This window comes from Oreochromis aureus, linkage group 7 (genome assembly GCF_013358895.1).
Source record: "Oreochromis aureus strain Israel breed Guangdong linkage group 7, ZZ_aureus, whole genome shotgun sequence".
In the NCBI taxonomy this organism is placed as follows: Eukaryota; Metazoa; Chordata; class Actinopteri; order Cichliformes; family Cichlidae; genus Oreochromis; species Oreochromis aureus.
Genome location: NC_052948.1, coordinates 63,416,953 through 63,432,553, shown reverse-complemented (window position 1 = coordinate 63,432,553; position 15,601 = coordinate 63,416,953). Strand labels below are relative to the sequence as shown.

Below are 15,601 nucleotides of genomic sequence, written 5' to 3'. Positions count from 1 at the left end.
TTAATGTTTTAAGCCCAGCTCCTAGGTTCACGGTGTAAGTTATGTGAGTGTAATGACCAGTGGCTTTGTGTCAGACTAGTACCTGTTCCTCAAATTAATTCATCTGCACTCTGCTCTGTAAAGTTGCGGTGGTAGATAAGAGAAAGACCGGAAGTTGATCGTTTTAACTTAAGAATAAAAGTATCTATTTAAAATAAAAATGAGCAAATGCCAAACAAAAGCAAAACAGTTGCTCTCATTTTCATGTTATTGTATACAGCTTCCATTTTTACACCTTTTCCTTTGTGAAAGTTATTTTTATTCTACTGAATCATTTTTGATACACTGCTACTTTTTTCATGTTTCTTCAGCACTTTGGTTGTCAATGTTGATAAACAGAGCCAATAAAAATAATCATTCACTGTAAGAGCAATTAAATAAGAAATGTCAATCTGGAATCAAATCCCTAAAAGATATATAATGTGTAATATTAGAATGAGAGAAAGAGAATTAATATTTATTTATTCCCTCACTTTAACAGGAAGAAATCTTCAGCACAACCAGGCTCACACACGCAGAACCAGGATTACTGCCCACGTGATCCTGAAATATACAGAATTATAGAAACAGAAAGTTTCTGTTAATTCAAAGAAAATCTCTTGTGGAACTATGTCCACAAAAAAGGACGTTTTACCTATAGTGATTACTAATAGAAATCTATAATAATATTATTATTTATAATAATAACATTTCATGGTAATGCAAAATGTGAAATGGCTAAATTTGGTTTCAAGTCACTTTTGAGAACTTGCTGCCTTTGATTTTATTTAGAAAATCTCTTCCGGAAATTGTCGCTGCCTGTCGCGGTTGCCTTGACAGCGCTTCTTTTGCTAAACGCTCATTGACCAGGAGGAGGTGAACACAGCGTCTGGGGGAGCTTCTCTGTCTGTCTGCTGGCAACCTGATTGACTAACATCACCCACGCCCATAAAGTGGTAACATACAGGAAATGAACCGAGCTGCTAGAAGAACAGCCGTCTTTTCCCGCTGAATCTGACCGGTTCGATCGTTCCAGTGCAGTGGTCGTGATTTCCGACTGAAGCCCGCTTGTCACGCTATCGGTTCTAGGTCTCTGATGTGTAGCATCCACTGTGCAAGTTAGCCGCTTTAGTACCGTGTAGCTGGCCCTCCCTGGTTCAGACCCATTCAACGCTTATTTTGCCTGCCTGACACTTCTCCATCCGAAAAATGGCAACCCAGATCGATAAAGAGGCTTGCAGAGAGGCTTACAACCAAGTGAGGGACGATAACACTGACATCAATTGGTGAGTGTGCGAGCACGGTTACTAACCCATACTCCATTGAAGATTGTGACGGTTTTATATTAACGCTAAAATTACCGAAAATGAATGACACACGCACATAACCCTGCACCTGTCTGGTGGTATTCTAGCCGCCATCTACTTCGGCGACCAATAAAACACCAAACAGAGTATATATTTGATGTGGTGTTAGTTAAAAATGTATTTCACTCTGTCTGTTACCGCCCACTGTTCCGTCTTTTCAATGAGGAAGAGCGCAACATGAAGAGACGGACTTGCTTTTGAAAAAGTTCACATTGTGTTTAAATAAGCGTCGTTTGAATAAGCGGATACATGCCGAATAGAAAACTAACTAAAAAATGCTAATAAAATGTCGTCAGCTGTATGATTGGTGGCGTTTACTTCTGCACTTCTGCACCAGAACTTTAAATTGCTCTGTGATCCTATGCAGTTACGCCTGCTCATTGCGAAAATGCGCTAGAACGGCACATTGCGGACTGTTTCTTGTAGAAAAACTGGCCAAAATACACGCAGCGTTCGCTGTCCTGTCCCTCGGATGTGGCTGATCTGTATTCTGACTGTTCAGCGGTCACACAGCGCACTGTTATCAGGCCCGGCGGGGCATAAGTAATTTCCTTTGTCCTGTATTCAACGGGGAAAATGTTATAGTGGTGACACTTGCAGATGGCTGATACACAGCTGCCACCTTCCATGGGCGTCTCAGGCATTTTTCTGCAATGGTTGTTGTTGTTGTGTGTGTGCATTATGCGAACTCATGTGATCCTGCAGTAATTGGCCCACTGTGCTCCTTCCAGGGCTGTGTTTAAATATGAGAACAACATCATCGTGCCTGGAGGACAAGGGACCGACTATGAGGACTTCAAGAGTATGTGCACAGGTAAGACTGAATCAGTTTTAAACGCAGGGCTGTAGCTGTGTAGCTGGCTGCTGTAGATTTTGTAAAACAGCCTATATATCAGGCAGCTTGACTTGGCGGGACACTAATCTTTTAAGACTCTGTGCTCCATCACCCAATGAGCCTTGAGCCTGTGACTAGGCTGTCAGAGCACTTAGCTGTGTGTTCACTGCATTGCATAATCTTTTTCACAATATCTCAAGTTTTTTACTACAGGGTGGCCTACATTTGACTATTGGTGCAAACTACAGTGGAAATATGTGAACTTTTAGCTTTACTCCTTCAACGATCTGACATTCATTAATATTTCACCTGCCTCTAACAAGAGAGCCTCCAAGCTTCTCCCAAAGCACAAACTCCCATAAGCCGCTGTGGTGTAATGACTTGCAGTGTGCAAACCTTTTATGTATAGATTTCAAAAAAACCTATCTCACTCCGGTGAAGTTCCCCTTTAGAGAGAGTGAAGCATCTGCTCAGATGATGGGTGTGGCAACTGCTAATGCAAGCTCTTTTTGTCTTTAAAGCCTCAGGGCCTCCTGTGTCTCTCTGCTTCCTGATGTCTAGAGCTCACATTCCTATGTTGAAATCACTCCTTTACAACAGTGCTTTACATGTAACCGCTCAGCTGCTGCGTTCGCTATTGGTTCCTGTTCAGTGATGACACGCGCATCTCCCTCTGTGGGCTCGTTTGCCTTATTTAGCAGTGAAGTTGTAACCTGCAGAAAAAAAAACCCTGTGCGTATGCGCGTGTGTGTGTGTGTGTGTGTGTGTGCGTGCGTGTGTGTGTGTGTGTGTGTGGGAGGAGCTGCCGCAGACTTGAGTTTAGTGAGTTTAGATCAACTCTTGTAGAATATTGATCTTAAACTTATACTGCAGCAGGAAGTGAAAAAAGAAGATACTGCATGCTGGGGTATTGTTTCGCCAAGATCTGGTTCCTCATTTCTTTTGTAGTTTAAGACTTTTTAATCCTAGTTTCTTCTGAGAAAATGTAACCGCAATCAATGACTTATTTAGTTAGAGCTATATATTATTGATTGCATCCCACTAAAGGATGAGCTCTAAGTAAACTCTTCACCATGTTGTAAAGGAGATTTTCACTTTTTAAGTCGTCCAAATATATATTTTAAAAACTACAATCAACTGTAAGCCAAAATGAATGCCTGTATAACCACCAGAAGATGGATGATTCAGAGGTGTATTGAATTTTCATCTTTCTGTGCATTACTGTGCAGTTAAATTCAGGTGGTTCTTGTTTTCAGAAGATGAATCCTAACCAGCTTGTTAGGTGAACTTCTAGGAAGTATGTTTCACACTGTTAGGTTCCCCTCAGGATGAATTATGAGCATAGGGTGATCTGTGTCCAGGCATAAATTGGTTAAATATTGGATGGATTCCCATCAAACATAGTTCAGAAAGCCACGATCCCACCAGAGGATACATTTTACTGGGTTTGATCATCCAGATTTTACTGTAACACCTCCAGCTAGCCAACACTTTTACATAGCCCTAAAAATATTTGAAGATCTGCTGACTCAACTCGGAAAAAGGTCTAGTGCAGACATTCATAGCCCCCAGGGGACAAATCATAATTTCACTGCAGTTTTCTGGACCTTTAATCCGTCTATGGATTTGTATGGATTGCTGTCTTAAAACTAAAATAAAGATTTCTTTTTGTCTCATCAAATGTATTTCCACCTGTGTCACGGTGGTGCAGTGGTGTCGCCTCTTTACGAGAAGGTTGTGGGTTCAAATCTGTCGCTGAGCACGAGCTTGCAGCTTCCTCCCACAGTCTGTAGGCATGAATGTGAATTTAACTGGTGAGTGTGGATGTGGGTGTGAAGCTTCTCTCTCTCTGTGATGTCCTACCCCCACATGCTGCCACGTATCTTCCGGAAATAAAAGAAGATGCACATCTGTACATTTTTAGCAATTTCCAAACCTGAGGTCTGTCCCCCTCGTGAAATGAATGTCGGCTTTGATTCGCTGGTGATTTTTCCAGTAGGGATAAATGTCTTTGTCGCTACTGGAATGAATTGCAATTTCTTGACTCTTTGGCTTTATTGCAACTCTGAAGTTGGTATTTTGGGTTCAATTTATAAATAATCTTTTTAATCAGTTGTGTACAAATAGCTCAAAGTGCTAATTATAAAAGATGGTGTGAACTCATTAGGGGGATTCCAGCTACCTCGACCTCACCGTCCTCAGGCCTCGCTGTTAGCATAGATTAAAAACACCAAATTTGGACACCGGCGACATGCTGGTAACACCACTCCTTGCCAGATCCACCTGACACCGTCCACAGGAGACGGCTCTGGTTGCTTTCAGAGGGACCGGACGGGTGCACTCGGGAAGGCAGGGTGTCGCCCGCCAACTGCTGAAATGAAGGCACTTAGTGCAGAACAACCTCTGTCCCGACAGGTCACTGTTTTGCCTCCTCATCATGTTGTAGTTTCAGTGCAGATTTGTCTGCAGAGTCAGCATGGCTTTAAAGGAAAGATAAACCAGGAAGAGCCAGGCAGAAGGAGGAAGTGGGAGGGTGTGGTTCAGCGCCAGGTCGGGTGAGGATTTGTGTCTGTACCGGTTTTCTCTCTGGTGGCTCAAACCATGATGAGAGCCATGACAAAGAGTTCATAAATATTGGTTCATAAATCGCTATATAGGAATATGTTGGAAGTGAAAGAGTGAGTGATTCACAGACATGCTAAAGTTGTCCGAGTCAGGTGACTGCTTGTGCAGTGAGGTGTTGACACGAGGGATGTCCTCTGTGGCTGATAAGACTGTTTATAGTGGCTGGTCCTGTCCTGTATCAGCTGCTTGAATGTAAAGATAAGACGTTTGACTGTGAAGACTTTAACACAGCAGAGACTTAAAATAGCCAGGTTTACATTTTCAAACCATTTCATCCTCAAATCAAAGCCACTGAATTTCCTGCTGAAATGCTTCCTCATCAGGACATCACCACTTAATAAACCTAAAGATAAAATCACTCAATGTTGTGTTTTTACAAATATTTGATTGAAGATATCAGAATACACACATCCAACCTTTTCCACTTCTGATCGGATACACATCAGTTTCAGTTCAGTTCAGTTTTATTTGTCATATGCAAGTTAGCACGGGGTCAACATTGCAATGAAATGTGTTTGACGAGCAGCAGACAGTCAGTCAGCAGTGTAGTAAGAGCAAACTGTTTATAAAATATAGTAAAAAAACAAACAGTGTCTTTGGGTCGATACAGAATACTGATCAGGCACCAGTGTCCATCCTAAACTATATCCCTCACTGGAAATCATTCTTTCATATATATATATAAGGTAGCAAAATATAGCAATAAATATGGAAAAGGACATAATCACATGCAAGTGCAGTTAAAGTTTCCCAGCACGTGGGTTAAAATGATCATATCCTAAATATAGGATTGGTGCGTCCCAGCAGTGCAAGGAAGTGAGGAATGTCCTTTCAGCTCTTTATCACAATAACTTCACACAGATAAGCACCACATGTAAATTTGTTGATATCAGCCAACATATCTGACATTCAGCCAATATATCAGTGCAACCTTTTACTCTCCAACTTCTTTTAGAGAACCGAGGTGTACGTCAGGATTTCTAATGAACCATTTTAAACTTTATTCGAATAGAAAATGAACAGAGTTTAGCTTTTTTGCTGATGGCAGACTTTTTATAAAGCTGTTGGCATCCGATACTCCACTCCACTGGTGACATTTCCAAACCAATAGCTCACAGGTGGAGAGCTGCAATAACAGGAAGTTGAAAGAATCAGAAAACTTTATTAATCCCAGAGGAAATGATGTAATCACAGTCTTGGATGAAATTAAAGTGAAATTAGAGGATGTGGAATTCAAAGGCACTGTAAAATATTAGGGACCTTTACTTTCCTGGCACATGCACAGATGCAGTGCGCTGTCGTCACAGAAAGGGGTGACTTTCAAACAACTTTTAGTGAAAGTCGAGGAGAACGAGCCTCGGATATTATCAAACCCTCCCCGCAGCCAGCGGCACTCACAGAGCCGGGTGGAGGGACGGTGCTGTTGATGCTTCAGGGCGCTGTTGCATCTAAATGCTGCCTGGTGGAGCTTTTAATCTGACACTGAAATATTTTGGCTGTTTTTGTGCCATCACATGCTTCCATCAACTTTTATAGATATTCATTCAGTCTTGAATTGGTTTGCACCTGATTCTGTATGTTTGCAGTGCTGTTATTCCCAAAATGAAACGGCTCTTTGCCCTGCAGCCCACAGAGAACAACATCTGGAAGATGGTAATGAGTAATCTGTGGAGCACCTGAAGGCAGGGCGGATAAGAGTGTGTTTATTGGACAATGTGTTGACATCCTGCAGGAGTGATAAGGCGTCTGCACTTTCCTTAAAATTCAAATAAAAGTCATTTCCACATTCTCTGACTTCTTAGACCAAACAACAGTCCAGCAGAGTGGTATGCTGGATTTATGCCTCTGCATTGGTGTTTGCTTGTGGCTCTTTGGGCCTTAGAGAGGGGCATTGTGGGAATTCAACCAAAGCAGATGCCGCACAGATGCACTTGGTGTGCAGTTATTTCTAAAAAAGCAAACGGCAGGTCAGCTGACGGTGACGATGGTGTGGTGCTGATTGGTTTGAAAAGTTGCTTTGAACAGCAAACGAGGACTATTTAGTTCACCACGAAGAGGAAGAGAGGCTTTTTCTTCTTTTTCTTTAAGCACGTAAAGACACGTTTCACTACTAACACGTTGTTAATACTTTCATATTGCATTGTTCTCCATGCTAGTAGCTAAACTACAAGGGACTACAAGAAGATTAGTCGTCATTACCGGTTCTTCCACATTTTTTTCGATGCTGTCCCCTTTTGACTGCACACGCCTACAACATGTAGATGTGGGTCCCACAGCTACAACAGGGGTGGGGAACTCCAGGCCTCGAGGGCCGGTGTCCTGCAGGCTTTAGATGTGTCCTTGATCCAACACAGCTGATTTTAAATGGCTTTATTACCTCTTCAATTTGTCCTGAAGTTCTCCAGAGGCCTGATAGTGAACTAATCATTTGATTTAGGTGTGTTGACCCAGGGTGAGATCTAAAACCTGCAGGACACCGGCCCTCGAGGCCTGGAGTTGCCCACCCCTGGTCTACAACATGCAGATTTGCAAAGGAAAACCACTGGTCTTCTCCATATTTAGGTTTTGCTATTTTTTTTTTTTTCTGGTAAGAACAGAGAAGACCACCAGTAAAGGAAGCATCTCCAAAAACGATATTTGTATACGTCTTCTGATACTTGTTGATTTATAAGCCAGGACAGAGAAGTTCCTGTGAAAATTACAGATCATGTAGCTATATCACTGGTCTCTGTCCTTCAGCCATCACTTATCATTTTGTAGGTAACGATGAGTCCTAGCAGTCATTCTCAGGTGGCTTCTTCAGAGTTTAAATAGGTTTAACTTTGTATTTGAACCACTAAACTTCCATGCAGTTATGGTTTCTGTTTGTCAACAGAGATTAAACTCTGATAGGTTCTGTGATTGTATTAACCATTTCAGTTATTTTCCAAGTACCAGTGCCAAATATGTGTCTTTGGGTTCTGGACTGTTAGTTGTTGAAAGTTTGGGAAAAACTGAACCTCCAACTTTTCAAACTTCTCTGGAGGGGCAGCCAATCAGAAGAAAGTTTGCTTAACAGAAGGGGGAGGAGCTAAACTGTTTGTTTTTGTCAGGATGGATTGAGGGGTAGCACCAAGGCCCATTAAAAGATAAATAAGGACTATTTTTGAGTTATGAATAGAGTTCAGAGTAAATGTATGGATGGCAAAGAAACCAACCATGATTTTATCAAGGGAGCTGGCCTCTCCCTTAGAGATAGGGTGAGAGGTTCGGCTATCCGGGAAGGGCTCAGAGTAGAGCCGCTGCTCCTCCACATTGAAAGGAGCCAGTTGAGGTGGTTCGGGCATCTGACAAGGATGCCCCCTGGGCGCCTCCTGGGTGAGGTGTTCGGGCATGTCCCACCGGGAGGAGGCCCAGGGCAGACCCAGGACGCGCTGGAGAGATTACATCTCTCGCTGGCCTGGGAACGCCTTGGTGTTCCCCGGATGAGCTGGAGGAGGTGGCTGGGGAGAGGGAGGTCTGGGCTTCTCTGCTTAGGCTGCTGCCCCCGCGACCCGATCTCGGATAAAGCGGATGAGGATGGATGGATGACTTGTCATTTTGTCTGTCAGGTACCAAAACGTAATGAAACATGCATCTTGTAATTGACCACATCTTGTGTTAAGGTCAAACATCAGTCCAAACAGGTAAAATGTATTCACTTTAATATCCTCTGAGGAAAAGAAAACAATGAAATCCTCAAATGAAGAAGCTGAGGAAAGAAGGGAATTAGGAAGGAGTTGGAGGTTTTGAGCAAAATGTTTGTATGGCTGTCTCTGTATATATCTGTACATATGACAGATAACACACTGTCTATATAAAGTTAAAGAGCTGACCACAATGGAATAAAAAGCTTAAAGACAAAAAAACCCCAAACAGATCAGTTAATTTCATTAAGATTTTTTTTTTTTTTACCACCAACATTTATACTTGATTTTTATTCTTAGTACAGAAATTCTGAATTGGTGCATGCCTGAAATTATTTGTCCATCCATTCAAATGAAGTGACCGTTTCTTAATCTCTGCTCAGAATCTTGAGTTAGCAGATGAAGAGCACATTCATGATTTTCTTAAGATTTGGTGGAAGCTGCATCTGAGCGGAAACCCAGGATCCCGAGGCGGCGCGAGTCTGACAAAAGAAGCAGCAGCAGAAATGTTTTCTCGTTCTTCTCGGCGTGCTTGTTTGTATTCGGGCGTTATTCTCAGATTGCAGTGGACCACCGTGACAGTGACAGGCGTGGTCACTGGGAGGTTTGCGACACAACCGCAGGGCTCACAAAAGATTTTACTCATCTAGTCTACTGACCTGAATACTCCCCGGCTGCACAGACGCGCTCTCACAAAGCGTCCCTCTGGTTTGGAGTGCTGGGACTGTGCCACTGGGACAAAAGCGCACAACTCTGCACAGCAACACTTGAAATGTAAAACTGTAGATGAAAGCACAAACTCTTCAGTTACAGTATTAACTGAGGCCAGTTTTGAATAGGCTAGTAAAACTTTGAGTGGATAGCATCGGGTCACTTCCGTCTTAAATAAATAAATATCCTGTGATGTGTTTGCAAATATGAAAATGGCAATAAGTTATTATGTCCACATGACAGCAGTCCAAAATCTAAAGACCATTAATGCTTAATTTGTTGTATTCCTTTGATTGTGCTTCTTTTATAACTCCATCTAGTCAGTGCGATCCTTTCTTCCTCACTGATTGGTTTGTCGATGTATTCGGCTTTAGTCTGTCTTGACTCATGCATTCCCCGTCTTCCCTCAGACGACGCTCGTCTGTTCGGCTTCGTCCGGATCACGACGGGAGATGCCATGAGCAAACGAGCCAAGTTCACCCTCATCACCTGGATCGGGGAAAGCATCAGCGGGCTGCAGCGTGCAAAGATCAGCACGGACAAGACGCTGGTCAAAGACATTGTGCAGGTCAGTGACTCTGGAGAAAGTAGCAATTAAAATAATGGTTCCTTTGGGGAAACTGGTGGCTTTACGTTCGCACGATGCTGAATTCGGTGGAACAAAAACAACCGGAAGGATAAATGTGTTATGCACTCTTTGTATTTCTGAGGTTATATTTAAAGGTGGACACGGGCACTCCGAGCCAGTATCAGTTTTGACAGAAATTTTAATTTAGTTTCAGTCATAATGTAGACATCTGAAGACTGTAGTCGTCCAAGTCTAAAGTTGATTCATCCATCCATCCATCCATCCTCATCCGCTTTATCCAAAGTCGGGTCGCGGGGGCAGCAGCCTAAGCAGAGAAGCCCAGACCTCCCTCTCCCCAGCCACCTCCTCCAGCTCATCCGGGGGAACACCAAGGCGTTCCCAGGCCAGCCGAGAGATATAATCTCTCCAGCGCGTCCTGGGTCTGCCCTGGGCCTCCTCCCGGTGGGACATGCCCGAACACCTCACCCAGGAGGCGCCCAGGGGCATCCTTGTCAGATGCCCGAACCACCTCAACTGGCTCCTTTCGATGTGGAGGAGCAGCGGCTCTACTCTGAGCCCCTCCCGGATGGCCGAACTTCTCACCCTATCTCTAAGGGAGAGGCCAGCCACCCTTCGGAGGAAGCTCATTTCTGCCGCTTGTATCCGCGATCTCGTTCTTTCGGTCACTACCCACAGCTCGTGGCCATAGGTGAGGGTCGGGACGTAGATCGACCGGTAAATTGAGAGCTTCGCTTTTACACTCAGCTCCCTCTTCACCACGACGGGACGGTGCAGCGTCCGCATCACTGCAGCCGCAGCACCAATCCGTCCTGTCGATCTCCGGCTCCCTTCTCCCATCACTCGCGAACAAGACCCCGAGATACTTGAACTCCTCCACTTGGGGCAGGAACTCATCCCCGACCCGGAGTGGGCACTCCACCCTTTTCCGGCTGAGAACCATGGCCTCAGATTTGGAGGTGCTGATCCTCATTCCTGCTGCTTCACACTCGGCTGCGAACTGCTCCAGTGCGAGCTGGAGGCCCCCACCCGATGAAGCCATCAGAACCACATCATCCGCAAAAAGCAGAGATGAGATTCTGAGGCCACCGAAGTGGAAGCCCTCCGCCACTTGGCTGCGCCTTTAAAATCCTGTCCATAAAAATTATGAACAGAATCGGTGATAAGGGCAGCCTGGCGGAGCCCATCACTCACCGGAAACAAGTCCGACTTATTGCCGGCAATGCGAACCAAACTCTTACAACGGTTGTATAGGGATCGAATGGCCCGTAGCAGTGGGCCAGACACCCCATACTCCCCAACACCTCCCACAGGACACCCCGAGGGACACGGTCGAATGCCTTCTCCAAGTCCACAAAACACATGTAGACTGGTTGGGCAAACTCCCATGCACCCTCAAGTATCCTCGAGAGGATAAAGAGCTGGTCCAGTGTTCCGCGACCAGGACGAAAACCGCATTGTTCCTCCTGTATCCGAGGTTCGACTAACGGACGAACTCTCCTTTCCAGCACCCTGGCATAGACTTTCCCAGGGAGGCTGAGGAGTGTGATCCCCTGTAGTTGGAACACACCCTCCGGTCTCCCCTCTTAAAGATGGGGACCACCACCCGGTCTGCCAGTCCAGGGTACTGCCCCTGATCTCCACGCAACATTGTAGAGGCGTGTCAACCAGGACAGCCCTACAACGTCCAGAGCCTTCAGGAACTCGGGGCGGACCTCATCAACACCAGGGGCTCTGCCACCGAGGAGTTGTTTAACTGCCTCAGTGACCTCGACCCCAGAAATTGGCGGGTCATTCCCCTCATCCCCAGACTCTGCTTCCTCCTCGGAAGACGTGTCAGTGGGATTAAGTTGAGTTGATTCAGCTGATTAAAATATAAAGTGTATAAGTTTATTATGTTTTTACCAGTGCGACTTTACAGAGTGTCTTAATTTGCTTGTCCACACTTCTCTTCCTCCCATGTGTTGACATTTTGTTGTGTTGTCATGAGAAACGGCGAACATGGGTGCTAACTTACTTAAGCTAATTAACTTAATTAGTGCTGATTTATTTTAATTCATTGTGTCAGTACTTGTCATTATAGTTTTTGCCCTCACACGTAAGACTTATTTGGCTATTGTCAGAAGAAAGGGTCGTTGACGACAACTATGATGAATTATTGGTCAACAAAATTAACACTGTTATTAGGTAAGACTATTAAGCGTGACGTAGAGCTGCATATATGAACTGTACAGCTGCAACGTGAAAAACTCGGATGCCCGCTAATGACCGTTTAATTAGTAACAGACTAATAAAGTTCTTGCATTTAGCTCGAGCTAGCGGTGGTGAAGCCTAGCAAGTGACCTTTGGACAAAATTATTAGTATAGGTGGAGGTTTGGTTTCTGATGACCGTTGTTCAATGTAACCTTTATTTGGCTTGTGTCTTTGGGGTTAATGAGCCCTCCTGTGGGGAAACCTCCCACCAGAGGAGGGTGGCAGTCAGTCCATGCAAATGAAATGATGCTGAAAACCAAGTGATGACATACGGAAATTCAAGGGAAAATATTTTCCTACATAGTGAAATCAGGAAAATGATCCAAAACAAAAACAAACAATGAGGTTACAGGATACGGTCTGTAAGGGACATGCTGAATTCAATGAAGTGTGCATAAACTTTTCTAAATCACAGAAGAAATTCAGCTTTTGCCGTAGGATTTCTGTAGTATCACAGTAATGTAGTTAAAGCTGTCTGTGCATTCATGAGTTCTTAAGAAACGTCAGCTGTTAACGGCCGTTTCAATGTGACAAAAAACAAACAAATCCAGTGGACTAGAAATGCTGCACTCACCTGTAGCACAACAACACAGCACATTAATGAGCTTAAAGGGTGCGGCTCCATTTACCAATTACCAAAGAGGCTTATATGTTGGTGTTAACAACATCAGAGTGGCCAAAACATTTTTAGCTTTGAATTCACGCTGAGCTGATAAAACGCGCCAGGTTGCTCAGGACGAGCAGCCAGTTCGTTGGCAAACAGGAAGTCGATTCAGCTGTGGTTATTACTGCAGAGGAGGTGAAGAATTACAGGATTAAAACCAACAAGATAGTGTTGAAATAACACCTCGGTTCAAAAATAATATGGCTTGCTGAAACATGTGATTACCTCGTGCTGATGAGCTCCAGCAATGGAACATGCTGCATGACGTGTTTTGGATGAAGAAGACTGCGTTAGCTGTAATAATACAGATAATATCAGTGCCTAAATTAAACTTGTTTTTGACACTTGCAAGAAATGAAGCATTGCTTCGCCAACCTACACAGGAGCTGATGATAACTCAGGGGTAGCCTGTCTGCAGCTGCTGTAAGCTGCTTTGCAACCCACCTCCACTCCAGAACCTCCTTTATATGCTGTCTCAGACAGCTGCTTTCCCTCCTCTTATGCATTCAATACATCTTCATGGAGGGGCGGGGAGGTCCAAGATGAGAGCCGTGCTGCCAAATACTGAGGCAAATGTCAATCTTAATACCAATTTGTCATTAACTTATTATGTAATTTATTTTTTCCCCCTATTTCCAGCTTACCTTTTAATTTGTATTAAACTGTGAAGAGTTTATTGATAGTCTCCTCATAATGTGCATCTAAATACCAGCTGCTTATCGTAGGGATGCACGCCTATATCAGGCAGATGATATGGTGTTCATTATTGTCAGCAGGTCATATGTATGATGTGGCATAAGCATATTGATGGCTATCGCCAAAATTATTTCAAACATCTCCATCAGTATCGCACCAGAATTTCACATTCAAAGCTTCATGTTTTTAGAAGATTTTAAAGAAAGTTGTCTCTTAGATTAACTGCAGGACTTTATGAGCAGCTTTTAAGAGAAGTATACATGCGGTCATAAAATATGCTCGAGTAAAGTCCTGTTAGCTTTGTGTGTTCTCATGTAGACGTCTGTATTCTGGTAGCGCTGGTCTTCTCTGATCTTCTCTTCGGCCATTTTCTCTGTGCAGAACTTTGCCAAGGAGTTCATGATCAGTGACCCGCGGGAACTGGACGAGGACTACATCCGCACAGAGTTGAAGAAGGCCGGCGGAGCCAACTACGACGCCCAGGCCGAGTAAAGAAGTGCCACTGGAAGGGTCGGGGTCAGGGGGGAGCGGCTGTGGGTGGCGGGGTGGGGTTGGGTTGTCTAAATGGGGGGGTGGGGAGTGTTGGGACTGGGCTGCTACCTCTCGGGGAGAGGGCAGGGCAGGATGGAGAGGGCACTAGTGACAAGTAGACCGTCACAGGAAGCTGAACCAGCTTACTTAGGAAAAGTCTCTTTGAATGTGTCCACATCTGTATCAGGGTGCTTCTATGATTGTAGGATGAACAGCTGGAACCAATGCAGCTGCATAACAGAATATACAGGTTAACCACCACAAATGTGTACTTAAAAGCAAGCATATAAGCACTCTCAAAGGTGTCCTCTCCTTTCTGACGCCCTGCCCTCTCCCCAGTCAGCTCATGGTTGGTTATCTACTGTGCTGTGCGTTGTCATCTCACGCTCCTCGTCTCATCTGTCGTCTGGCTTCAGCGCCATCTGACTGAAAGCGAAGGAGGAAAATGTGGAAAACTGGAGGGCTTCACTTCAAAGATGCTGTGAGTGTGGCTCATGTTATTAAGACTGTTCACCGATAAGAGCACAGCAGACACCCCTCGCTTGCAGGCATGTGTTAGACACCAGAACATGCTCGTAGTCTTAATACACTGTACCTCCAGGAGGAAGAGATCTCCATTTTCCCAACAGTATCCTCAGTGATGGTTGGCGGCTTGTTTTGAGCAAGCTTAGCGTTTCTGCTGAGTACACATTTAACCGCCTCTTCATCTCCAGCCAGACAGCTGTGTTTGGATTACAGCTTCAGAGTTCACTGTAATTGATCCTCCTCTCTTCTTCCTCGTCCTCTGAGCTGTGGAGCCTTTTTGTCCCTCTAGTTTCTGTTTGTCTTTATCCGTGTCAGCTGAGATGGCAAACAACCATGTTCCTGGCTTTACCAGAGGCTTTGGCCTGTATTTTGTTATAGAGGCACAAAGGAATGACTAATATATTGATCTCTAAGCATCCGTTGCAGTCAGCTATTGGCTGTTCCCCTCAACCTCAGAGGATAGTGAAAAATGGAGGTCTTTTCTTCTGGTGTCTCATCTCATCATCTACCACTGAAAGGTATCCGTGCATACTGTAACCTACTGTGTTTGACTGCCTTAGTCTCCCATGGAGAGAGGGTCATCATGGGAGCTTGTGGACACTACACTGTGATTGGCTGTCTTCTTTTACATGTGGGCGGGATGTGGGTCTGAGCCCGTCGTCCCGACCCAGGAGCAGCCACATCTCGGTTGTAGCATCTGTTTTTATTTAGGTTCAACCCTCCCTTCCCCCCTCTAAAAAGGATAAAATAGGATTTTATTTCTTTGTACTTTTCTTGTTTTTGAGATGAATTTTATTTTCTCTGGAAAGTTTTACTTGATCATTTGTCTTGTTTGGTTTTTTTGTTTTGTTTTTTTTTTTTTTTTAACATTGGAACAGATTTTCAAAAAAAAAAAATCATGCAAAATTGAAATAAAACAGAATGGGCACAAGATCGGTCATTTCAAAATAAAATTTGATGTTTTTCCAAAACCTGCTTCTCAAAGTGTCTTTTGTGTCTCTTAAGCTCCATTTTTATTATGACAGTAACCCAGCAAACACATCTATGTTGGCCCAGAGTCGGTAGGTGTGGGTCAACAACAGGACTGTGCGTGGAGGCCAAGACCACACTCATCCCACATGGGC

The 15,601-nt window shown here is 44.3% G+C and overlaps 1 protein-coding gene across 1 annotated transcript; it reads left to right on the top strand.

The window, feature by feature from the left end:
- Positions 1 to 880: 880 nt before the first annotated feature.
- Positions 881 to 15,342, top strand: cotl1 (coactosin-like F-actin binding protein 1). Its single transcript, XM_031737984.2, has 4 exons — positions 881 to 1,304; positions 2,117 to 2,199; positions 9,632 to 9,789; positions 13,803 to 15,342. Exons 1-4 carry the CDS (start codon positions 1,228 to 1,230, stop codon positions 13,911 to 13,913), a joined length of 429 nt encoding a protein of 142 aa, XP_031593844.1. The 5' UTR covers positions 881 to 1,227; the 3' UTR covers positions 13,914 to 15,342.
- Positions 15,343 to 15,601: the final 259 nt, after the last annotated feature.